This window comes from Vigna umbellata, chromosome 11, assembly GCF_029865625.1.
Source record: "Vigna umbellata cultivar VRB3 chromosome 11, Vumbellata_1.0, whole genome shotgun sequence".
NCBI lineage: Eukaryota > Viridiplantae > Streptophyta > Magnoliopsida > Fabales > Fabaceae > Vigna > Vigna umbellata.
Window position 1 is genome coordinate 23,298,607 of NC_142175.1, and position 26,908 is coordinate 23,325,514.

The following is a 26,908-nucleotide window of genomic DNA, read 5'->3' on the forward strand; positions in this document are numbered from 1 at the left end:
TAACTTACATGCACAACATACAGACATAACTGAAATTGTTTTCAGTCATCACTTTAGGCATCGAAGCAAGAGCCATTTTTTCTCTGAATCTGTTTGCTTCTTGGGCCCCACTCCTCATTTTTATGTCCTACTTCAAAAGAGGAAGAACTTACAAAACAAAAGCTGGACCTTGGGTAGAAAGAGATTTTTTTTTTTGCAAGAGCTGCTGATCATTTTATAGACTTTGAAAGAATTTTGATTTGTTTTAATAAAAATCTTAAGTAGAGAATGCTAGAGGTGTCTAATGCACTGATGATGTATTAAGCTGCGCATAAAATTTTCAAGAAAACTGAGTATTAAACTTATCAATATCACATGCAAGTAGAATTAGAACGGACTAAAAGATTCTGAATTCCACTACGTGTAAGATTTTAGAAATTTGTTCTGTGTACAAGTTGTGTTGTAGGGTCTTTTTCATCACTCTGTGCATCTGATCTTTGACAGCATTTTTTATAGAGGTTAGTTACACACTATTCTTAAACCTAGTCCTTGTTTGGAGTGTCAACAACCATTGTTATTTATGAGCTAATTAAATTGTTTGGAAAGAAAAAATCATTATAAGCTTTTAAGATTATATTTACTATTGTTTACAAACAAGTTTGGGTTAAATAGATTATATATGAGCCTTAAATGATAAAATGATTATAGACAAAGATAACATTTAAGATAAAAAGAGCCACTATTCTGACAAGTATATGAAAATGTGTTTCTTCCCAAAGATATTTTATTTCCTTGCTATGAATATCTAGAAGTTTTCATCAGAAATAGAAAAGGAGACACTATATATGTGCCATTGGGTTTATGTCCCACAGGAATGGAACCTTAACTAGGTGTTTCCTCTTGTGACTGATGCTTTAATGTTGTGCACATAACCCTTTGTCTCCAAATATCTCCCTTTGTTCCTTCTGACATAAGAGTCTTCTGCAATTTCAACTGGTTTGAACTCTGTAATTTATTAGCTAAACATGGTGAAAAATGAAAAATACATTTTACTAGAAACTATTCCAACCCACATAAAGGTAGCATGTGACACTGAATTTTTTGGCTAGATCTGAAATCTGTATCACAACAAGCATATACAAAATAAAAAACAGAAGGGTAGTTTGTTTCTAACATTCTTTAGCAAGCATAAGGGTTAATTCAAGTAGAAATCAATCTTATTGCTTTATGCTCTTAAGTAGAAGTACCAATATTCTAACAATGAAAAACTAAACTTTTTGACAAAGTCTAATTGTTCGAGATTAATATTTAATCTTAGCATTAGATAGTGATTAATTGGAATAGTATAAAATTGAGTTAAAGTATCTATGTTTTCTCTGTGACAAGAAGATATGGTGCTCTTCCCGAAACCTAGAGAACATCTTTTTGTGTTTTAATTTTAACGAAACGCAGAAAGTTATCACTGTCCGATGTGGTCCTTTTTTAAATTTCACGTTCGCTTGACGTTAATATTTATGTCAGTGGCATAGACGAGATTCCATGCAAAGCTAAGGAAATAATAGAGGAAGTTTTACATTTTTCAATGTACCATAACCAATATAAGGACATAATTAAGTAGGTGGATGAATATATAGTTGTCTCCTAAGTCTTTTATAACCAAACTATATTTTGGCTAACGAACAAAAAAAATGATGATGGGGGACATTTACAAACACTGCATAATAGGAACAAAATTGTTAAGAGGTTTAGTTTGTCACTGTGTTGAACCTCTGATTTTTCATATCTTGTGTCTACTCGATACTGAGTCAGCTAAAAATTGCAGTAGATCCAAGTTAATCTACCATTGTAGTAACTTAACAAAATTAATATATCTTTCTTTCTCAACATTCATCAAAGAAGACACCAGGTGATGGGTAACTCTTTGATTAGATACATGTTTCTTCTAAACAAAGTTAATGTGTTTTAAGGTTTGATTCTTTGTTTTAAATAAAGTTAACACTTTTTAAGGTTTGAATACTATGGTTTTCTTATTTTAAAAAGATAGAGTTTAGTCTTTTTAATTCTTAATTAGGTATGATGTGACAGAAGTTTTTCTTAGCAATTTGATGTGAGAAAAATTGTCATCTGCATAGAACAGTGATGTGAAAGACATGTAGATGTTTGCTTTGTGGTACTTAATGTGAAAAATAGGCTTAGATCTTAGAGAAATGTTAAACTTAACAATCTATGTATTTTCTAACCAAGTGTAGCAGCTTCTAGGTTGTATTAATTTGACTACTTTGCTTTACAGTGTTCTAAGAGACATTTATGATATTTTGGAAAAAAATAAAGGAAAAGTGTAATCATAATGTCATTTGTAAAGATGAAGAGATTACAATACCCACTTGATGTTCTTGATAATCTCTTGCAAATATACATCCAAAACATTCATACATATGTATACTTTATGATACACACATACAATTTTTTTTTTCAAAAATTAAGATATTATTATTAAGAATGAATTTTAAATATAATTCAATTTTATAAATTAATTTATAAAATAAAGTTTGTATTGATTTATATATTGTAATTTTTATTCTATTTTTAGTTTATATAGAATTTTCAATGTACCATTTTACATTTATATATATTAAATGATAAAGGATGACATAATGGATTTACAAACAAAAAATCTGATTAGAAAAGGTTTTAGATAATTTTAATATTATATTTAAAAAAAATGAATTATAAGACTAATTTAATTTTATAAAATATATTCTATAGTTAGTCTTTATAAAATCACCTATCCTTATATATTTTTTGAATTGTCTCTTCTTAGTAATAGATTGTTGTATGTTAATTCGGTTTTTGTCATTATTAGTGTTAATTTGATTTTTGTGGTAGATTATTAGATTTATAATCAGAGGTGTAGCTTAAATTATTGTCAGTGTATTTCTGATGTGAACTAATAGCTGCTCTTCATTTTACATGCCTAATAGAATATTTCTAATTAAGTGAGAAGAAATAGGTTTTCATATCATCTCTCAATTATGTTCAATATCAATTAATTTAGCATAATAATCTTAAATTTTAATCTTAAAATTTATGTTTTCTATATGGTTAATAATCCCTGTAATCTTGATTGAAGACTAATAGTGAAACTATTTATCAAATTTTTGTTTTGTAGTGTTATGCTTGATGGAGTTTCTTTTTATCCCTTTTTAAGTTCTCACTCATCATTGCCAAAGTATTGATAGAAAACCATTAATTATCAAGATGAAAATTCATCTAATAAATATTTAAAAATACTTTAACAAAATAATATATAGAAAATATATTTAGATGAAATCCAAATTTAAAATATTAGATAGACTTAAAGATTACAAATTGCACTAATTTAAACACGCATATACATACATATACATATACATATTTGTGACAAACCAAACTTATGATTTTTTTTTAGATATAATGTTTTGTATGACGAAAATGTTACGCTTCTCCCTAAACTGTTTAATGGGATAAATAATTAAAGATTTTTTTTATGAATATATCACATTACCTTTTTTAATTTTATAAAATCTTCGATATTCAAATATCAATTGAGCATTTTAACCAGAAAGAAATGAGGTTATAGTTTGATGGTGAATAATATTTCTTAAATATTATCTTATTTTATTTTATTTATTAAGACTACTTTTGAAATCTCAAATACTTTCTTATTTTTATTTATTATTGCAAGATGTATATTTTATATAAAGATGATAAAAATTAGTTTGAGGTGTTTATTTTTAAATGATATATTTACTTTTTTTCATATAAATAATGTAATTAACAAATAGTTTACTTTTATATTTTTTATTGCAATATATTATAAGCAATTATTGTTTACCATTTTAATTTATTTTTACATTTCTGTTCAATAATTTAATTTTTAACACTATATATTTTTAATATATATTTATTATTTAGAATCTTATTATTAGTATTTCAATGGATTATTTTTATACTATTTTGAAATTTTATTTAAATAACTTTATAAGATTGTAATAAAATTTAATTTTTGATATATAAAAAAATGATTTTATTTCCAAAGAAAAAAACTAATAAAATTATTATACTGATAATAGTATATTGAAAACTATATAAGGTAGTATAAAAAAATTTCTTTTATTTTTTCTATCCTTTATATTGAAAAGTAATATAAAAAATAATTTATTCATGATATATTTTATTTTAAAACTTTCACTCGTCTAAAAGTAAACAAATACATATATATTTTTATTATGTAACAATAATAATTATTATATATAAGAGTTAAATGTATTTCTATCTAGAATTAACTAAATCTGATTTTGACTCAGTATTTTTTTATCTTTATAAAATTTGAAGTATTATTTTAATATATATGAAAAGTATTCATCTTATTAATCTTAAAGAACTATTTTGTATACCAATGTTATATTCTAATATTAGTATTTATCAAGTAAAAACGATTATTCATCAATGTTTAATGTTTAAATAGTTGATTAATATCATATAATATAATATTAAGAATTAAAAGTTTTAATTTTCAATTAAGGTTTCAAAGGAATTATAAAAACTAAAACATTAAAACTCTGTAAAATCTCAAAAATATAATTTTTCACTATATTAGTCATCACAAATCTAATATAATAGATTAGATATAGACAAAAATATAAAGTAAGATTTACAATAATTCAAAAATAACCATAAAATGAAATTTTATATACAAACGGATTAACTAAAAATATGAACATAATAACTAACTATAAAAATTAAACATCTGCAACTGCTCCATTGAACATCTACTCAAGAGTAGCCTCATCATCCTTTACTCACACCCACCAAATGATCATAGCCAAGAAAAAATCAAATAACATACACACAGTCACAGAGAAAAGGGTAAGCTAGATTCATAGACAATTCATATATACTTAACACATTTCATACAAGGATCAATTGTAATATAATTCAAGTCAAACATCTTAACATACAATGACCTAGACTGGATTGTCCATACTTAGAATGAATGTTGAGTTATGACGAGTTATGCACTTATGGTGACCTCTACTGCTTTGCAAAGCTCTTGCCAAATGGGTTTCAACTCATAGTTTAAATAATGATATTTGGTAGTATGATGTGTGTATAATTTGAAATGATGTGAAATTGATGTTCTATCTTGTCATGATTGTGTATGATGAAGTGGTATTATGGTTTGAAACTGATCGAATTTAAAGTGTTTGAAGTAAGGAAGAGTCAATTTCTTATGTTTTAAGGTCAAAAATAAAGGTTTTAATGAGTGAGTTTGAGAGATAGGTGTAAGAGTGAGGAAGTAACTTGTTTAGTACTATTATATGGTTATTTGAGACTTGTTAGAAGTGTTCTTTGACTGAAAACTAATATGGAACAAAGAGGTAGTTCATTAGGATGATTTTGGAGTGTTTTTATTGTAAAAAAGAGGTTTAGTAGGATTTTGAAGCAATGAATGTAAATTCTTTTGGGAAGTTAATTAGAGGTCTGCTACTAGACCTACTATGACTTGTCTAGGCTTTTAAATGAGAAAAATCTGGTGTAGAACTGTTAAGGTCATCTTAGTGTGAGTTCTTAGGTGTTTTTGGTCAAATTTTGAGGTTTTACACAGTAAGAAATTGAAATAGAAGGGTTGAGTAATATGAGGTGTTGAGGTGTGCTATCAAGTGTTTTTAGATTGGTTTATGCAGTTGGTGGACTGACATGGATGTTAGGAGGTGTAATGTTGAGTTTATCTTAGAGGAGTGATTTTGGTTTCAATGAGTCAATTTGAGTTAGCGTGGTGATTCCAGAAGATCTTCAATGTTTAGAAGGTCTTAGGAAACCATTCAAAGTTGTGGGAAAAGTGTGTGAAGTGATCCAAAAAGTGTATAGTTTTACTGATAGCGCTTCAACACCTAAATAGGGCGTTGTGCGCCCCATTCCAACGGCCAGGCATTGAGCGCCAGCCTCCTAGCGTTGAGTGCCAAAAAATATAAGCTAGGGCAACTTTTGGGCGCCTAAGAGCGTCACCCTGTATGTTCCTATTATGTTGTTTTAAGTGATTTTTGATAACTTGTTGGGTTGTTTATGGTTCCTGGAAGTATGATCAATGATGTTATATGTTGGTATTGCAAATGTTAAAGTGAATGAATATGTATATGGTTTCAAATGATTTCAAGGTTTGGAAAGTTGGTTCCATGTTGGAACTTCTTGGTGTGGTTCAAGTGTTATTAATGCCGATAGTTCAATCTTGGGGGTTTTTCTGACACTCTAATGGTCATACATTCTCAAATAAAGATGTTTGATGCATGTGGTGAGAGTAATAGGAGGTCTTAGTCTAGGTGCTTCCACTATAGCCTACGACGCGGTACATACTAACCTTGTATAAAGAGTACTACACTACTATCACAAATGCATTCAATTCATCATACTATTCTCATATATACTATTTTAGCACGACAAACATAATATAAGCAAGTTCTAGCTTCGCTTACCTCACAAGGAACTATCAACTCTAGGAACGTCTCCTCGATACCTTAGAACGTAAGGAAATTCTACAAACACCGAATTGAAAACGGAAAGAGTCATTAGGACCTTGGAATAACTAAGAACAAGTAGAAGAAGCAAGACTACACATGCAACAACAATCTCTTCTTCTAATATCAAATTAAGAATAAAAGACGAAAAGTGAGTTGAAACTTACTTGATCTATGACAAAAATTGATCGGATAGATGTGTAGATAACTCATAGGAACTTCCTGATCATCAAACACATGATCACGAGATGAGAAATCTTAGAGAGATATGAGAGGATATTAAGAGAAAGAGCTTTAGAGAGATATAAGTATTTTAAGTAATGAAACGAGTTTAAAAAATTCTATTTATATTATTGAATTATTTTAAAATAAAATAATTAGTTTTATTATTTTAAAACACCTACCAACTCTAATACTTTATTTTCTAGGTTATTACCTTTTACATTAATTAAAAACACATTTTATCATATAATATAAAACAAAAAATATATATTTTATTCTTCCACTAATATTTTGTAAACGACAAGGTAGTAATTCTTTAAGAGAGGTAGAAAAAATAAATGAAGATTCATATACTATATTACATTTTTGTTAAAAACTTTATATAATCATCTTATTTATTAGGTAATTGAATTACATACTTAAAAATATATTTATTATCATTTTCAAAAATATTGTTACCTCAATTATTATACTTATATTATTAATTTTAATAATAACGTTAAAAAAAAGGTTTAATGTATCGATAGTTCCTTATTTTCATCCAGAATTTCAAATAGGTCCCTTTCTTTTTCGGTATCTCAATTGAGTCCTTATTTTTGTAAAATTGAATCAAATAGGACCTTTCCGTCAAATTGAAATGACGCCGTCATTATTTTCACCCAAAAATAAAGCATATTCTTCTTAACGGCGTCATTTCAATTTGACGGAAAGGTCCTATTTGATTCAATTTTACAAAAATAAGGACTCAATTGAGATGCCGAAAAAGAAAGGGACCTATTTAAAATTCTTGGTGAAAATAGGGACCTATTGAGACATTAAACCTTAAAAAAACTATCAATTACCAGAAATTTAAAAGTAATAATAATTTTTTCTAAAAAGCAAATAACGGATGCAGTCTCATGAGTTGAGACTTTTTTACGAAAGTACAACCTATTATATATGTGAAGATGGTAATAGATTGCAACATCCAATAAATATAAATTATTTGAAACATCTTTAACGTTTTCTTTTGCACAGAAATTGATGAGAAGTTGAAAAACATACATTTAACTGCATTTTAATATAAGTGTTGAATGTTTGGTCTTATTTCAAAAGGAACAGTATAATGTCAGAAGAGGCATGCTAGAGAAATAGAAGCTAGGAAAATGAACATGCATATGTTGCAGAGTGTGAAACTGACATGGAGAACAACTTGTCTTGAGGCCAAATCTGTTTTCTGGATTTTGCATCAATATGATCTGATTCCATTGATTTGGAGGCTATTAATTGAGTATTGATTAAACATATGCAATGAACATTTTCTTAACCACAGACAAGCACTGTGTGAAGAAGGTATGAATGAGAATAAATATATATCTCTGCATGTTGCTCTTTAGTACATACACTCATTAATCAGACATATGGGTATGGACATTATCACTCTCACTTTCATTCTTGTTCCAAATTATTGATCCATGAATCATCATTTCCTTTTCTTGTTCTACTTTTTCAGCCAAATGTATAAAAAATCACTTCTTCTACAACACAAAATGTTTCTTTTCTAAATTTTCTATTTCAGAGAAAGAAAAACTGATTATTTGCAATTGTCTTTATCAGCAACAAACAAGAGGTGCACGTGCAATGGTGAAGGTTGATTACAAGAGACAACCACGTACATGGTTTATATGTCTTGAACAGTTTTTTTTTTTAAATATTTTTTAGCATTTTTTTATATATTTATATTAATACTTTTTTATTCAATATGGTCTTATGTACCTTTTTAGCAAATATCTTTTTGTAAGTTAATGTTTTTTTTTTTCATTTTGTACTTGACATTGGATAATAAACTTGTAAAGAAGAGTAATTGTTAGAATATTAGAAAATTGTGTGATATATGACCAAAGTGATATAGTCAATCCAAGAGGAGATCGTATCGTTGTGAATATCTTTGATCATAGTAATATGATATACTTCGATCATATTGGATTCTTAGAAAAAGATTAATACGACTTATAAAAAAATTACAGAAGATAAATTAGCAAAATTCTAAAGTCAATCTAGATAATCTGGGTCTAAGTAAGTAAAAATCTCTAAAACTAAAAAAAAATAGTACTTTTTATGAAGTAATTATTATATATTTACTTTAGCATTTATGTACACATCTAATTTATGTCCAAAAAAGATCTTTCTATGACACATTTTAGATTTTATCATGAGTAAAATAATATATCTCGAATTTACGATGAGGATCAAGATGTTTCTTTTGTAGACCAAATCTAAACATATTTCAATCCTTAAAAAACAAAAATATTACCTCATTATTCTCTAAATGACATTAATGTTAATATAGTGAAAAAATATCACATCAAATCTTCTTTTAAAAATATAGAAATCATATTCAATAAAAAATATAAAAAATATAAAAAATTTGATGTGCAAATCATATTCAAAAAGCACTATTAAATCAATATTTTTTTTAATTATACAACCCAAAATATAATTATTTCATTTTCAGATTATATATTCTGAAATACAAAAGGTTATATTTTAGATTATATGTTTCAGAATATAAAATAAAGGAATAAAATTTAGATTATATAATTCAAAATACAAAATCAATATTATGAATTGCACACAATTTGAGATATAAAAATTTGTGGGATTGCAAGAAGAAATTTATGGAAATGCAGGGAAAAATTGTCGGAAACAAAAATATGACGTAAAAAGAAATGGTAGGTAGAGATAGTGGAGGGTGTTACTATTTACACTCACATTTTATTCCAATACATCCCATTCTGCGAGGGAAGTGTAAATAGTAGCCAACGAATTAAAGCCCAATAAAGACCAAAACCAGATATAGGGCCCAACTTTGCTTGATGCACAGTGGCTTTGTTCACCACTTACGAAAAACGAACGGGGTGTCGTTGGTAGGGCTAGGCACAGTTCATTGAAAAACTCTAAACTATAATTTATCTCAATTTTCTCCCCGCCTCTTACATGCTTTCTCAAGCGCCCTGTTGAAAGCTTGCCGCCGTTGAAGGCTCGTAGCAGTTGAAGGTTCGTCGCCGTTGAAGACTCACCGTTATCGAAGGCTTTTCCGCATTCTGCCGTTGCCGAACTGTCAAAGGCTTTACCACCATCGTCGAAGGTTCGCCGCTGTCGAAGGCTCGCAGCCGTCGAAAGTTCGTCGCTGTCTCTCTAATTGAGTTGTGGCATTGCTACTTATAGCACCGCACAAGCTGAAATGCTGCCATTTCTTTGTTTTTGTATGTCCCTCTCCCTTTTCCGTGGAAAAGGTGGTACCTCTTTTGTTGGAATTTTGATGGGTGTATCTGTTGTTTTACTTGTGTGGAGTGGGAGAAACTGGGGTTCTTTTGTTTTTTTTGCTGTTCGTGTGGTAAGTTGTGATATGTTGCAGTGTATGGCTGTTTCCTTAATGTTTGCTGTTGAAAATTTGTTTTTTTTTTTGTGATTCTAGGTTATTAAGATTTAGGAACTCTTTGAAGATTAATGTTCTAAATTGTGGTCCCAGAGTCTATTTTTGTTGAGTTCGTGGTATTGCAGGAAATTGCAGCTACAGTTGTGGTTGTGGACTGTTTTTTTAAAATCTTGTTCAAGCTTTAAAAGATCTACAGACTCTTTCAAGGTTTCAAAAATGATTTGCAGCTGCAACTGTGCCACAATTTCAAGGCTTTTTGGGGTCTCCAGTTATAAATGGGGCGTTATAAATGGGGCCGCATTTGTTGTATTTATTTAGTTTTCGGTAATGTCATGGATTGTGACAAAACCATGACTGTAGTTGCAATTTAGAACCTTGGACTTATGGTTTAGTTTCAAGTGAGGAGAGGAACTGGAAAAAATAAAAGCATCTTGTTTTGAGAAGAGAACTCTTAATTGGAGGGGAGGTATTTGAGGTCCTCATTTTCCCTTCCCTCTAAACCTTTGAAGCAAACAACAAATTTTATTCAAATCCCTCTCTCCTTCCTTGTTTTTATATCCGTGTTGTACGAGGATTGGATCCCATGAACTGTAGTTTAAGTCATTTATGGAGAATATTGTTAAAATCTAAGGAAAAAAGATAAAAATGCTATCTTTGTATTGATTTCTTGATTGGTAAATTGGAATGAAACTATTGGTGTTTTAAGGAAAAAATTTAAATACTTCAGTAACTGTGTTGATCTTCAACCCAAACATATATTATGCCAATTACTAAATTGAAACTTTAATTTTCATGAGAGAACACCAAAAGCACTAAAGGATTTCTATCTACGTTTTGTCCTTGGCATTATACTTACTTTATCTGTTAATATTGGGTTTTCGTTAAATTTCCTTTTTAAGTATTTGGTTGAGTTAAATTTTCAAGTATCTCACCTATCCCCATCTTTGTTAGCAGCAGCACTCAGCAGAGCTCAGCGCTGAAACACTGGAGGAGCAGGCTTCAGTATTGGAGAAAGAACTGAGCTTGAAAGGAAGGGAAACTCTTGATGTGTTGAAAGAATTGGCTAGACCGTGAGCAGTATATTGCACTATAAAAATAGTTCAACCGCACTGTACTATAACTGAACTAAATTTAGTTCAGTTCAGTTACTCTGAACTATTTTTTATTTCAGTGCAGTTTTCCTAAACTGGTTTATAGTTAACTATAAACTTTTATAGTGCAGTGCACTATAGGACAGTTTGCCCACCCCTAGTTGTTGGCCATGGAAGCAGCAACGGTAGCAACCTCTTCTCTGAAGAAACTGAAGCGGAAGCGCAACCTGGCAAAAAGCGATCCTGAACTCGAACGACTCAACTCACTTCCGTGGAACTCTTCTCTTCCTCAAAACGATGACGATGACGCTTTCTCCTTGTTCATTGGCACCAACGAACTCGAAGGAGGTTTGCTCTCATAAGCAATCACCTTCCATTTCACTTCTCAAATTATCGTTTTTCTTTTTTACTTTTTTAAATTTAATGTGTGGATTTTATTAAATAAGCTTGAGATTTAAGCATTTGTATTCTAGCTGATTCAGTGGAATGTTTAGTTTCTTTACATTGGTGTCCTTGTAAGAACAGTGTTCGTTGTAGGTTTGCGATTTTCTGCTTGTTTTATTTTGTTCGTGTTTTTTCGTTGTGCAGGTTTTCTTTCGCTCGAGGAGATTGATGAGGCGGAGTATGGTTTGAATATTCCTGAGCCTGAAGATGGCAAGAGGAAGACGAAGAAGAAGTCTATACAGAATGAAGATGTGAAGAAACAACAGCAAGATGGAGGTGATGGTGCTAGTAGTGACGAGGTCGAAGCTGAGTTGGACGAGAGTGTGAAGGCTAAAGAGAAGAAAAAGAAGAAGAAGAAGAAGACGAAAAAGAAGGATGCTACGGATGGCCCGAAAGTTGAGCAACCAGATGCTGGTACTTTCTTGTTTAATTTCAAATTAATCAACTAATTTGAAATTCTATGTATGTGTGTGTGTACGTGTATGTGTTAGAATGGTTGAATGCGTGTTTGTAGATTACTGAAATTGGAATTGCTTGTGCAATGTTATAAATTGAAGACAAGAAAGATGCATTTTGCTAATGGTTATATCTGCTTCTAGGTTTAGATGCTAATGTTGAAGATGGTAAAGGTGAAGAGGACAATGATGAAGCTGAATTTTATGCATGGAGTGAGTTGAGGCTTCACCCTCTCCTAATGAAAGCAATATGCAAGCTTGGCTTCAAGGAACCAACACCAATACAGAAGGCTTGCATTCCAGCTGCTGCTCATCAAGGGAAGGTTGTTTGAAGCTATTCTTCAGGGTGCTGTTTTGGTTTCGATCCAATTAAATTTATTAAAATTCTTCTGTGTACATTTGATAGGATGTTGTTGGGGCTGCAGAGACCGGATCTGGTAAAACATTAGCGTTTGGTTTGCCCATTTTGCAACGCATTTTGGAGGAGAGAGAAAAGGACGCAAACATGGTTGAAGAACCTGGAAAGTATTCTCCTAAAGGAGTTTTGAGGGCTCTCATTATTGCTCCAACTAGAGAACTTGCACTTCAGGTAATTGCAAGGCTTTTCTCAACTTTTCATAATTGTCAAAAAAATACTTGATTGTTGCAGTGAGGTTTATATATTTGTTTTATAGGACTAATAAGGGGAGAAGTGAGAACTTTTATGTTGGGTTTGTAGTTTTGTAGTAGTTACAAACTTACTAACACTCTGATATGGTTTAACTCAGCATTTTCTATGTCCGTTAGAAGGAGTAACTCAGATGGGATTTACTAATAGCAATCCTTACTATAAAACTTTTATTAGGGTTGGTGGGTCATAGTTATCTAATGGAATATAACAAAATGGAGCCTCCTGGTCGCTGGCAACTGGTATTTGTGTAATCTGGAATTTGGATTCAATCAAAGAATACTGACGTAGACGTTAAGAACACTGGTAGTAACTGGTGGGAGATTTTCTTAGTTATATTAAAATGTGGGTCATCCAAAAGTTCTGGTATATTGGATTTCAAATGTTTAAAAGCTTAATTAAGTGCCACCGATGAAAAGATAAGGAAATATAGTAACCAAACTAAGTTACAATGTATTGTTCTGTTTACTATGTTCATAAAACCCAAGTTACTTACAATATGTTCCCTAATCCCAATTAAATAGGGAAGCAAATCATGATAAGATAAGGATATATAGTATACCGATCCTTTGACCATGGCTTGCTCATTTTTTAATTTTGTTTTCAGGTCACTGATCATCTGAAAGCTGTTGCAAAGTATATTAATGTTAGGGTGACCCCTATAGTTGGGGGGATTTTAGCAGAAAAGCAGGAGAGACTTTTAAAAGCAAAGCCTGAGATTGTTGTCGGAACTCCAGGGAGGTTATGGGAACTTATGTCAACTGGAGAAAAACATCTAGTTGAGGTAACTGCCAATGCCATGCATTGAGAAGTTAGAGTATCACTGCATTTGTATTTGTGTGAATCAAATAATTGTTTTGATGGATAATAATGCATTATATACTTGACAAGGGGAAAAGTACTTTAGAAAACTGTAAAATACTTATCTGCACGATTAAATAGAAAAACAATGAAATCAAAAGAATACAAAGAGCCCCTAAGTAATAGGCTCTTGCACAATTTTTTTATCCTTACAAGCCATGATTAAGCATGCCAGTATGTATTACTTAGATCATTGCAGGAGTAGTATGTTGCTCATTCCTAGCTAAAAGTTATACTGTTTGATGACAATTTTTGCATGCTGGTTGTTGTTTGATATCATTTTTACAAATGCCTGTTTCATTATTGATACATGACTGCTGCAGGATTGATGCAATCTGATAAAAAAAAATTGTATTAATGTACTTCATATTGTATTGATTGAAAGTCATTTGTGATGTTAACCATGTTTATTTGCAGTTACATTCACTCTCTTTCTTTGTGCTTGATGAGGCCGATCGGATGGTACAAAGTGGTCATTTTAAGGAGTTGCAGTCTATAATTGATATGCTTCCCATGTCCAACATCTCTACTGATGATAATTCTAAAAATGTACAAAAAGGTTGTGTTACAGTTTCTAGTTATCAAAGAAAGAAAAGACAAACACTTGTTTTTTCAGCTACTGTTGCACTGTCTGCTGATTTTCGCAAGAAGCTAAAACGTGGCTCAGGTCAAAAAAAGCAATCATCAACAGATGGATTGAATTCTATCGAAACTCTTTCTGAGCGCGCAGGAATGAGATCCAATGCTGCAATTATTGATCTTACTAATCCATCTATATTAGCAGCTAAGCTTGAGGAGTCATTTATTGAGTATGTAGACTCATATCTAAACTCTAGAACTAGAACTTGAGTTATTTAGAATACATATTATTTTAGTGACATAATAAAATAATTTTTTTATTGAATTTGCTATTTTTTTTTCATCAGCCTGAATTTGCTATTGAATTTGGTGCTGTTATTTTATGCCTACTCTTGTGTTGGATTACATAACCTGGTGGGCCACATGCTATTTTTTCCTCCTTGTGCAAATAAAGTTTTACTTTATCATTGAGCATTTTTTCTAAATTCCAAAGTCTCTTGTTGAGCATTTTTGCTAAACCTTATTATTCATGATCCAGTCAAAAAGTAAAGTTTACTATGACATGAAATGTCAGTTTTTGTTTGATGATCGGCATTAATTGTTTCTTACAGATGCAGAGAAGAAGATAAAGATGCATATTTGTATTATATTTTGACTGTCCATGGACAAGGTCGCACCATAGTTTTCTGCACGTCAATTGCAGCTTTACGTCATATTTCTTCCATATTACGGATTCTTGGAATCAATGTTTGGACTCTTCATGCTCAAATGCAGCAGCGAGCACGATTGAAGGTATCCTGTTAAGTGTAATATTAAACCATTCTCATCATCCAAATAGTTTATGGGATGGTCGGTATTAGAGCCTATCTGGTTTTGATATGGGGTCATTTGCAGATTCTCATTTTTGCTAATATCATGTCATACATGTCCAAATTCTAGGAATAAGAGGAAGGTGTGTTGAGATTAACCTCATTGATTTAGAATGCAATCAAAATATTTGTTATAAGATTTGATGATCTTCTCCACATTGGCTTGGCATACAGCCAAAATACTCCTTGAAAGACTTGAGCAATCGTACCTCATAGATCTAGCATAAAGCCTATCTGGTTCTGATATGGGGTCATTTGCAGATTCTCATTTTTGCTAATATCATGTCATACATGTCCAAATTCTAGGAATAAGAGGAGGTGTGTTGAGATTAACCTCATTGATTTAGAATGCAATCAAAATATTTGTTATAAGATTTCTCCACATTGGTTTGGCATACAGCCAAAATACTCCTTGAAAGACTTGAGCAATCCTACCTCCTAGATCTAGCTTTCGTTCTTGAGTTAGTCTTGGTTAGTTTCTAATATGGTATTAGAACCTTTTTGGTTGTCCAGAAGTTGATCCTTTATTGTTGTTCATTCTTCAAACAATAAAAGCTCTACATCATGATAGAATTATAATATACAATTATTTGTGTCTTAACCTAATAGTTCAAGCTTGGTTGGTTCATAATATGATTCCAGTCTTAATGTTAGAGCACCCAGTGTCTAGGCTTGGGTAAGAGGGCTGTGTTTAGATGTCCCACATTGAGTTGGAATGTGACAGTTTCTCTTTTTAAACCTTAGGCAACCCTCCTCACATTGCATAGGAATATGGCCAAAATATTCCTTGTAAGATTGGGCTATCTTCTCCCATATCCCTGCCATTCTACCTAAGTTCTATGCATCAAGGTCGTCTAGATAGTATAGATCAGCTTTAAGTCATCAGGTAGCATTCTATTTCTTGATAGAATGAAAAGTTATTTTTTGTTGTTCGTTGAATGTTGCATCTGCAATAGAGTTATGCTCTTGAATTCTTAGCAGCATACATAATCTTTGAGTCATCAGGTACAATTCTGTTTCTTAATAGAATGCAATGTTCTATTTTATCATTGGTTGAAAGTTGCATCTGCAATAGAGTTGTATTTTATTTTTAATTTTTTGCACTATACATACCATTAAAAGAATGAACAGATGTCAAACGATTCGTGAATCGTTATACTCATCAGAAATTGAAACTTCCTTCAATAAAAACCATTTGCACATCGGTAAAGAGGTCAGAAACACATCCGGTCTCCTTTAAAGTTGATAAGCAGCAAGGTATCTTCAAATAAGGGTAAATATTCCACTCCAACTAAATGTACCGAAGGACTCCAAACTATTCTCGCTGTCACTAGTTTGGCCTCCTTGATAGCAAGGTTTTAGTACCACTGAAAGCCCTTCTAACGTAGGACATGACATGCCAAGGGATGATAAAACCTCAATATTATTCTGGAGAATATATAAAAATGTCTTATAATATGTTAGAACATTCACTAGGGTTAGTTCTATTTCCTCTTTTTCTTTTTTTTAGGATTGGTTAATGTGTTTCCTTACCAAGATTTGTTTGCATAATTAATTTAGATTAGAATTTAACTAAGAGCATAAACAAGGATTAATGCTCTGGATTTTATTAGTGTATGGGAAAAACTAATGTACCCCTCAGCTAGAAGGCTCCTCACTATGTTGTAGGGTCATTGTATGCAGTGGTACTCTTGCATACAGCAAAGGGGATGTTTGGATTTAAATCCATGACCAACCGGTTAGCACAACTTTGTCACTTGCCTGGGCTCACCTCTGATTTTATTTGACTTGAGATAAAAATATGTTCTTGAGGGCTTGAAAGACACCTCTCATGTTCTGTTATTTATATAGATAAAGAGTTGATACAATAGAGAGATAGAAGGTCAAGTCACTGTCCTAGACTGCTAGGTACAATGATTAGAGATAACCCAACACACTACCCCCTATTTTAGTCCTACTGACTACACTATCAAATAGACTTAGTAATTATTCTAACACTCCCCCTCAAGCTGGAGCATACAAATTGTATGTACCAAGCTTGGAACAAATAAACTCGATCCGAGGTCCCCTTAATGACTTAGTCAACACATCTGTGAGTTGGTCATTTGATCCAACAAACTCGGTACATATTTCTTTTGACAATAACTTTTCCCGAACAAAATGACAATCAATTTCTATATGCTTAGTCCTCTCGTGAAACACTGGGTTTGATGCAATGTGAAGAGCAGCTTGGTTATCACAATACATCTTCATACTCTGGATGTCACAGAAGCTAAGCTCTTGAAGGAACTGTTTCACCCATATAAGTTCACATGTTAGTGACGCCATTGCCCTATATTCAGCTTCCGCTGTTGATCGAGCCACTACATTCTGTTTCTTACTTTTCCATGAGATAATGTTTCCTCCAAGGAAAACACAATATCCAGTAGTAGATCGTCTATCAATAGGAGAACCTGCCCAATCGGCATCACAATATCCTGATAGTTGAAGGCTTCCTTTTTCTTCATATAACAGCCCTTGCCCGGGAGCCTTTTTCAGATACCTTAGAATGCGAATGATAGCATTCCAATGGCCAACACATGGAACTTGCATGAACTGACTAACCACCCCAACAACAAAAGATAGATCTGGCCTTGTAATAGTGAGATAGATTAGCTTTCCAACTAGCCTCCTATATCTCTCCGTGTCGGAGAATAACTCACCTTCTTTTGTTGTTAATTTTTGATTTGGGTCCATGGGACTCTCAACTGGTCTACAATCAATCACGCCTGTTTCTTGCAAAATATCCAGAGCATACTTCCTTTGGGAGATTACAACTCCATCTTTTGACTGAGCTACTTCAATGCCTAAGAAGTATCTGAGGCTTCCAAGATCCTTGGTTTGGAAATGTCTACACAAGTACTTCTTCAATTGAGATATTCCAGCAGTATCATTCCCTGTAATAACGATATCATCAACATATACAATTAAGTAAACACATTTCCCAAGAGACGAGTGATAATAAAAGACTGAATGATTTGCTTCATTACGTTTTAGCCCAAATTTCTGAACAATGCAGCTGAATTTTCCAAACCAAGCACATGGTGATTGCTTGAGCCCATATAGAGATCAGTGCAATTTGCAAACCATACCAGACTCCCCCTGAGCAACAAACCCAGGAGGTTGCTCCATATAAACTTCCTCCTCAAGATCACCATGGAGAAAGGCATTGTTGATATCCATATAAACTTCCTCCTCAAGATCATCTTGGCCACGGGAGAAAATGTGTCACAATAATCAAGGCCATACACCTGAGTGTACCCTTTTGCAACTAGCCGGGCTTTGAGCCGATCAATGTCATCATTAGGGCCAACTTTAATTGCAAAGACCCATCGACAACCAACAACCATTTTGCCCGGGGGAAGTGGCACAATCTCCCAAGTATTACTATGGTGAAGAGCTTGCATTTCAGCAATCATGGCTTGTCGCCATCCAGGATGATCAAGTGCTTCTTTCACATTTTTGGGTATAACCACAGAAGACATTGAGGATAAAAGGGAATAAAAGGAGGGCTACAGTCTGTGATAGCTAAGAAAATTATAAATGGGATGAGGGTTTCGAGTGGAACGAGTACTTTTTCTGAGAGCAATGGGCCAACTAGAATCATTTTCACCAGGAGGCATGGCAAGAAGCGGTGAGGGAGAAGAATCTGAAGGAGGAGATCCACCATTTTCTGGAAGAGGACTACCCATCGTGGTACTGTGGCGGAAGATATCAATGTGGAGAGGAAGGTTCGGGAGGACCTTGAGCATGACTTGGATTGACTGAGACATTGGAGATATTGGACTCAACCATTAGAAGAGGAAGGACCTGTTGGAGGATATGAACATTTGGAACAGATGGAGAGAAGAAAGGCGTTTGTTCAAAGAATGTAACATTGACAGACATGTAGTACTTCTTGGTTTCAGGAGAATAACACCGGTACCCTTTTTGAAGCCGAGAATAGCCTAAAAAGACACATTTGATCGCACGAGCGGAGAGCTTGTCTAGCCCCGGAGACATGTCGTGAACAAAACAGACACAACCAAAAACTCGAGGAGGGGTGTGAAAGAGAGGATCATTGGGAAAGAGAATGGAGAAAGGGACTTTATTATTGAGAGAGGAGGAAGGCATCCTATTAATAAGAAAACATGCAGTTAAGGTGACATCCCCCAGGGATGAACAAGAATATGGGCACCAAGCAAAAGGGTACGAGCAGTTTCAACCAAGTGTCTATTTTTTCTTTCGGCTATACCATTTTGCTGAGGTGTATGAGCACAAGTGGACTGATGCAAAATACCATGGGAGCTAAGGATTGCAGAAAAAGTGAAGGAGAAATACTCTTTAGCATTATCACTTAAGATTTTAATTACTTGACCAAATTGGTTCTTGATTTCATTCAAAAAGGATGTGAAGATGAGTAACAATTCAGAGCGATCTTTCATTAGATAAACCCAAGTACATCTAGAATACTCATTAATAAATGTAACAAAATACCTAAAACCAAAAGAAGGGATGCGACTAGGTCCCCAGACATCAGAATGAATAATAGAAAAACTAGAATTACACATTGATTGAGACCTTTTAGGAAAGATAGATCTAACATGTTTTCCTAGTTGACAAGACTCACATTCTAAAGTCTGAAGACCACTAAGTTCAGGACACATCTTTTTTAACTTTGACAAGTGAGGATGACCAAATCTGTCATGTAATACTTTAGGGGGAAGAGTTGTAACACAGGATACACGTGGACGAGATCCAAAATGGTATAAACCTCCAGCTTCATATCCTTCTCCAATCTGTCTCCTCGAGCCACGCTCCTGTATAACAAAAGATTTTGAATCAAAAGTTATTGAACAATGTAACATTTTGGTTAACTGACTTAAGGAAAGTAAATTGAATGGACAGTTAGGGACAAAAAGAACAGATTTGAGAGAGGGAGATAGGGAGACTTGATCGACTCCCTTTGAACAAGTTTTAGAGCCATTTGCAAGGGTAATGAAATGGGGTTTTTTTTGGAGGGAAAGGGTTGAGAACAATTGAGGTATTACCAGAGATGTGATCAGAAGCACCCGAATCAATTACCCATGAATTTTGACTGCTGGCTGTGGATGTACTTGGGGATTGAGATGATTGGGCTAAGCTGTTAGACTTTAATCGCAGATACTCTTGATACTCTTCGTCAGTGAACTTGGAGTCGGAAGTGGGAGTTTCAGCCTTAGAGATATTGGTGGTTTTTGAAGGAAAACCATGCAAGGAGTAGCAGTTTTCTTGGGTGTGACCCACCCTCTTACAGTAATTGCACTGTGGACGTCCCCGACCTCCATGTCCTCCTCCTCTAGTGCCAGGTCCTCCTCTTCCTCGCGTGGCAACCATGACAGATGGTTCCATTGTTTCATGAGCTTCCTGAGATTGAGGCACTGGAACACGAAGAAGACGTGTGGTCAAGGCTTCCAAGGAAGGGACCTCATGACTTGTCAGAAGTTGATCTCTGATATGATTCATGTAAAGCACGGAGGATCATCACCATATAATACTTGTCAAGCTTCTTCTTGATGTCTTTCGAAGATTCCACTTCCAAGAACATTCTCAACTCTTCCACAACTGCTTGGGGTTCAGTCATGAAGGAGACCATATCATGGTCCGTCATTTTGAGACATGCAAGCTTGTTTGCTGTATCATAGAGACGTTGAATATCATTAGCATAAATGCTTTGAGCTTTCTTCCAAAAAGAGTGACATGTTTTGAAGGCTCTAAGAGATATCAAAAGTCGGGGTTTCACAGATTGCCACAATAGGGCACACAATTGGAAATCTGCTTGTTTCCATTGTTCAGCCTTTTCAGAAGGTACTTGGCTTCCATCCTGCTCAAGGTGGTCATAATGTCCTTGACCGAGAAACCACATTTCCACAGCAGCAGACCAAGACAATAATTCTTTCCGTTTAGCTTTTCGGAAGTAACGGAGGGACTTCCAAAGAAAGAAAGAAAGAACACTTCCAGACGCTATTCTTGATAAAAATAGGAGAAAGAAAAAACGCGGCAGTGAGGAACCAAAAAACCGAGAGGGTTTCTTAGGGTTTTCTTCAATGGGAGCTTCTGGACTTCACTGAATTAGGGTTTTGAGGGTCAGAAGAGAGAGAGGAGGCTCAGGCGACAACTATGGAGGTGTCGCGGTGACCTTCCGACGGGTAGAGGGCGGCACGTGAATTGTACGCGCCTGTTCGCAGTGCACAAAGAAGCGGTGCGTGGAGGAGAATCAGACTCCGGCACCGGTGGGGGTGGTCGTCGCGTGAAGAGACGAACCAGATCCAGTGGTCGCCGGACGGAACAGTGACGTCGGACGGCGGCGGACAGATGTGAGATGGCAGAGAACCAAGTTAAAGAGCTTTAAATTGCAGTTGACAGCTGCAGGTAGTGACAAGACAACGGCAAAGGGCACCGAACATATGCGAACGACAATGACAATGCAGGTAGACAACCCGGGACAGAAACCAAAGCAGGATGAACTTGCTCTGATACCAACTTGAGATTAAGAACTGTAAAAATATATTCTTGAGGGCTTAACTGATCCCTCTCATTATCTTCTATATATATTGAAAAAGCAAGAGTACATGGAACACCAAGAGTCTGCACTAGACCTCTAGGTACAACACTAGACCTCTAGGTACAGAACTCGGTACTACTCATTACTGGTCTAGCAGACTAGCCTTAATGATGATATGTAACAGTAATTATTCTAACAGATCCTAAGTCCAAATTCTTGTTTTGAGGATTTAATCAACTAATGCTCTTTGACTTATTTTCCTTTTTTTTTTCTACAAATAAAGTGAGCCTAGTTATTGTATCTTGACTGTGTATTGTCCATCCATATGAGCATTGTGTGGGTCTACTTTGTCTGTTCTTTCATGGGGAATGACACTTAGATCCTTGAAATTGTTATGAAATTAATTATCTTATTATTGAGTAATTTATCCGTTTAATTGAATTGCATTTTATTTCCCTCACCATTTTGTTTTTTGTCTGCATGTTTGTTTAATGTAGGCCATTGATCGCTTTCGGGAAAATGAAAATGGCATACTTGTTGCTACAGATGTTGCTGCCAGGGGTCTTGATATTCCTGGTGTTAGAACTGTTGTCCATTATCAGCTTCCACATTCAGCAGAGGTATGCAATACCTTGTTTCTTTGATTCTTATATTTATATATGTGATATCTCAAACGTGTTTCTTATTTTTAGGTTTATGTTCATAGAAGTGGAAGAACAGCCAGAGCTTCCGCCGAAGGTTGTAGCATTGCTTTAATATCACCAAAAGATACGTCCAAGTTTGCTTCACTGTGCAAATCATTTTCTAAGGTGCCTTTTGGTTTAAATTCAAGCATCTATAGTAGAGGCACTAAACAGTTCATGAAAATTAGATAAGAAATGATTTTGAAGAAAATGAAATAAATTTACATATCCTTTACATGAAATAAGTCAGTAATTCATGCTGTTTCACGGTCTCGGTCATATATGTACAGGATAACTTTCAGCGGTTTCCTTTAGAGAACTCTTACATGCCAGAGGTCCTAAAAAGACTGTCTCTTGCACGACAAATAGACAAGATAACAAGGAAAGATTCCCAGGTATACTGATTCTCACCTAAATTCACGCCGATTAGTTTTTGGACTTATTCATGCAACTCCTGTTAGTTACATGAACAAATTAAGTCAAGGCACCTTTGAATTTTTCGTTTTTGTGTATATGATTGAAATTGATTTTGAATTCAATTAAGTCATGTCATTACTTTTCCTGGCTAAATAGTTAAATTTATGTTTTTCTTCGTTACCTCCATTTTTACTTTCCCTCTATATTGAGTTTATGATGAGTATAGTTGTAGATTTATTAGGTTATCTTATCCTTGTCAATGTTTCATTGTTATGGATTTTATCTTTGCCTATATTTTTCTTATTGTAGGTAAAGGCTGAGAAAAACTGGTTTGATCGGAATGCTAGCTCAGTTGAATTAGTTACTGAAAATTATGACAGTGAAGAGGAGCAAGTGAACAAACATAAGGAAATAAAGGCCAGCTCTAGACAATTGAAGAAATTGCAGGAGGTTTGAAACTCACCTAAAAAATTGAAATTATGTATAGTTGTTATCCCCACGTGTTCCAAATTATTTAATGCTTTATAAATCTCACAAATTTCAGGAGCTCAAAATGCTGATTTCTCGCCCATTACAATCAAAATCATTTTCACATCGGTATTTAGCAGGGGTATTATTCTTATTTTGTTTTTATTTCACTATGCACTTGCTTTTTTATGTTACTTTAGGAGTAATAGTGATTGCCTGGCTGGTGCAACGGGAAGGCAGGAGGTAGTGAGCATGAGGATATTGATTTTAAAATTTTATATTGCATTTGATCATATGTTTTAGTTCAACTTATTCTAAAAGTTGGATTGGGCTGCTTCTGGTAATATGGGTGAAGTTGCAAATTGGTTGGAAGATGCTATTTATCCAAGGACTTAAATAAAAACTTCTACCATGCTACTAGGATGTGGCCCATATACGTTCCAGTGTCTTAAAAAATTATAATTATATTCTAAATACCAGTCCACTTGTTACCTTATCTCTCTGTATTCAACCTGTATAGGTTTAATATTATTTTAGAATGAAAAAGGATTGTTGGCACTTTAAAATCGGATAATGCCTAAGGTTGGCGTGTTCACTGATAATTGTCATATATGCCTTAATATTTCAAAATTGTTTAGATATTATTTTGAACATGTTTTTCCATAGTTTCTTTTCCTTTCAACTTTTACCTTGAAGGATTTAGGATAAGACTCTAATGTAATACTCTCTTCCCAGTCTGGTGTCACACCCCTCATGCAGGAGCAATTGCAACAGTTAGCAAGGCAAAAATTAAGTGATCACCAGGGTTCTAGTCTAGGCAAAAAGGGAAAATTGGTTGTGATTGGTCAAGATTGCATGGATGCACTTCAAGCTCTTCGAAGTGGTGGTGAAGAGGTAGACTAATATTTTAACAATTTTCATACTCTAACAATTGTTTTCTGCATTGAGTTGTGTTGTGGATGATGAAATTCTGACATCAAATAAGATTTGCTTGCCTGATGTCTAAATTTCAAGATTCTTTTGTCTTTATTTTGAAACTTGTATTTTTTATCCCTTCTCCCTTGTCTACATTTGGCTTTTTTTCATACTCTTGGATATAAGAAATGCTTTTTAGTGAAGTGGTTAATTCTAGGAAGCATGGTAGATGCACACACAATTTGATTTGACTATTTTTTTTTTACAGCAAATGCTAGTTGTAAGATTTTGTTAGTAGGAGGAATTGAACCCACAACCTTTCCCACCCTCCCTTCCAAACCTTCAAACATTTGCTTCGTACCCAAATCATTAAAATAGTTTAATGATTTGAAAGAGTGGGCTCTAGCTTCTTGGGTCAGAAATGTCTGGAATTTATGTATAGTAGTAGTATAATGTTCAGCTTACTTTAAGATTGAGCTAATGTTTTTGTTCGTTTTGTTTATCCTTTTGCCCCCTGTTAATATGTGGAAATTGGTAACTGTATAAAGTTGTGTATAGTAAAATTATTAGTAGTAAGTATTTTCCTTAAGTATTATGTTTAAGGAAATTTTCTACAGACTTTTATGTTTGGTATGAAGGAAGCTCAAATCATAAAAATGCAATTTTAAAAGATTACATCTTTTTGGAAATTTTCATTTAGGAATTTAAGCAAACAATAAGAAGGCGTTAATAAGGATAAAAATAATAGGGTCCTATTTCACTTGATTAGTTGATTATGATCCAAGCCTTCATAATAGATAAATTAGTATTTGAATTACGCTTGACTATGCTATGAACCGCTTCCTTTGGTGAAACTACCTGTGAAGTCCAAAACTATGTTAACAAGCCTAATTCCCTTTGTCAAAATAACAACACAAGTTTATAAATCCAATTGAAATTAATAAAATACCTTACCACACAGCTATCTATCCCTAGATTAACTTCATTCCTGGCACCAAATGCAAGCATACTCATATCTCACTATTCCTAGCTTAACATGAAGCATAACAATTGATAGCCAAAACAAGGGAAAATGTATATAGAATAATTCAATCAAGGTTAAAACATCTTCAATAAGCAAATAACTTCATGCCCCTCGTAAAGAGAGCTTAAACTAAATATGAATACAAGAAACCTTGTGAATATGAGTGATGATGAGCGATTCTTCTACTTCCTTCTTCACGCTCAAGGTACTGCAAAACTAGAGTTTCTAAAACGTGTATTCCAGTATTGGAGGCTGCAAAAACAATAGGGAAACTAATTATTTCTCTTTTTTTATTTTTTATTTATTTCCTGCTCTTTCACAATAGTGAATTTGAAGGTAACTGCCCTGACACGCATTTGGATGCTGACACTAGATAGTACTTGGTCAGTAAACAAATTTTGCATGCGTGTTGTGTGTTATGGCATTGCGATTTGGTTGCCATGTGCAAAATAGGCGAAGAGTAATCCCTACTTAATTCAATTTAATTGGCTTCCAGTTTTAGTTTTTTGGCATTGAGTCAAACTTCCGACCTTTTCCTTGGTAATTTTCTTGCCTAAAACAAAATCACACATCTGATTCTTATCATAAACAGTAACTTCATTAAAATTTAAAGGCATCACACCAACTTGTAACTGAAAAAAACATGGACTAGAGTTAATTACTAAGCCTAAAACAGATCTTCAAATCCAACTATCTTGTGACTTGATTGAAATTTTACTCATCACCCTTTTTCCTCGCAGGTGCGAATGGATATCAAGGAGTTGGCCGGAAAACAGAGAAATATAGAGAATTTAAAAAGAAAGCGAAAAGAGGAGAAAAAACGTGAGTTTTAATCTTGAATGTCTTTTCCTTACCAAAGTAGTTATTAATGCTTCACGGTAGGGAAAAAACTAAAAATTCTGGCATGTTGTTCCAGGTTTGCGTGATCAGCGTAGAAAGCAGAAGAAAAAGCTAAAATACGGGGATGAATAGAATTGTATACATAACAGAGCCATTAGGTAAAATTTTGCACTAACCAAAATTTTCATAAGTTGTTGAATATATTTAGTACAATATCCTGTATCGCGTAGTGAATGTGATCCTGTGATGTGATTGAGTTTATATTATTCAATGGAAACCCATTTTCGTCTCTGACTAGATTGCTGGCACAGAGTCTTGGGACCTTCGGGGGGTTAACATAGCTCGGAATTTGGCCTGATGTGTTTACTCTTCATTAAGCAAATGCTGAATATTTTGAACAACAAATCTAGGTAAGTAATTTTGGCCAGGGAGAAAGACTAGCAAGTTGCATATTTAGCTTCTCTTTCCTTGCCAATCAAATAGACAAATATTTCATGTTCACACTAAAATTAAGATGCATGTACGTGTAAGACAGCTGAAACGTCTAGGCAATATAATTTGGAAATAACAGTTTTGTTAATTCAACTTACTTTAGCATTTCATGTAAACCAGCATACACAAGTGAAAGCTTCTTTTATTTGTTAAAGTTGCTATAGTTTTTTAGATTACTGGATTACTGGAAAAGAAAGATATTGCACAGGTCAAATTTGTAGGCAGCTTACAAATATGATAGTGTTCATTCCATATTAGATCAGTTGTAAAACAATGTCATATCATAGACTCTAAAACATGACATAGATTTAAATAATAAATATTACTTTTTAAAGTAAAATAAAATATATATTAATTTAAAAATTCTG

The 26,908-nt window shown here is 33.5% G+C and overlaps 1 protein-coding gene across 5 annotated transcripts; it reads left to right on the top strand.

The window, feature by feature from the left end:
* Window positions 1-9,664: 9,664 nt before the first annotated feature.
* LOC124828185 (P-loop containing nucleoside triphosphate hydrolases superfamily protein) lies at window positions 9,665-26,711 on the top strand. Of its 5 annotated transcripts, none has more exons than XM_088101727.1 (17): window positions 9,665-10,000; window positions 11,128-11,612; window positions 11,853-12,122; window positions 12,308-12,486; window positions 12,570-12,752; window positions 13,438-13,614; window positions 14,109-14,500; window positions 14,882-15,062; window positions 22,199-22,321; window positions 22,394-22,510; window positions 22,675-22,779; window positions 23,111-23,251; window positions 23,346-23,411; window positions 24,005-24,163; window positions 25,949-26,030; window positions 26,125-26,206; window positions 26,347-26,711. In XM_088101727.1, the coding sequence occupies exons 2-16, from the start codon at window positions 11,435-11,437 to the stop codon at window positions 26,178-26,180; spliced, it is 2,409 nt and encodes an 802-aa protein (XP_087957853.1). In that variant the 5' UTR covers window positions 9,665-10,000; window positions 11,128-11,434; the 3' UTR covers window positions 26,181-26,206; window positions 26,347-26,711. The 5 variants fall into 5 exon arrangements, with proteins under 5 accessions (XP_087957853.1, XP_087957854.1, XP_087957851.1 ...); XM_088101728.1 differs by having other exon boundaries at window positions 26,360-26,711; XM_088101725.1 differs by lacking the exon at window positions 26,347-26,711 and having other exon boundaries at window positions 11,125-11,612; window positions 26,125-26,345.
* The last annotated feature ends 197 nt before the right edge of the window (window positions 26,712-26,908 follow it).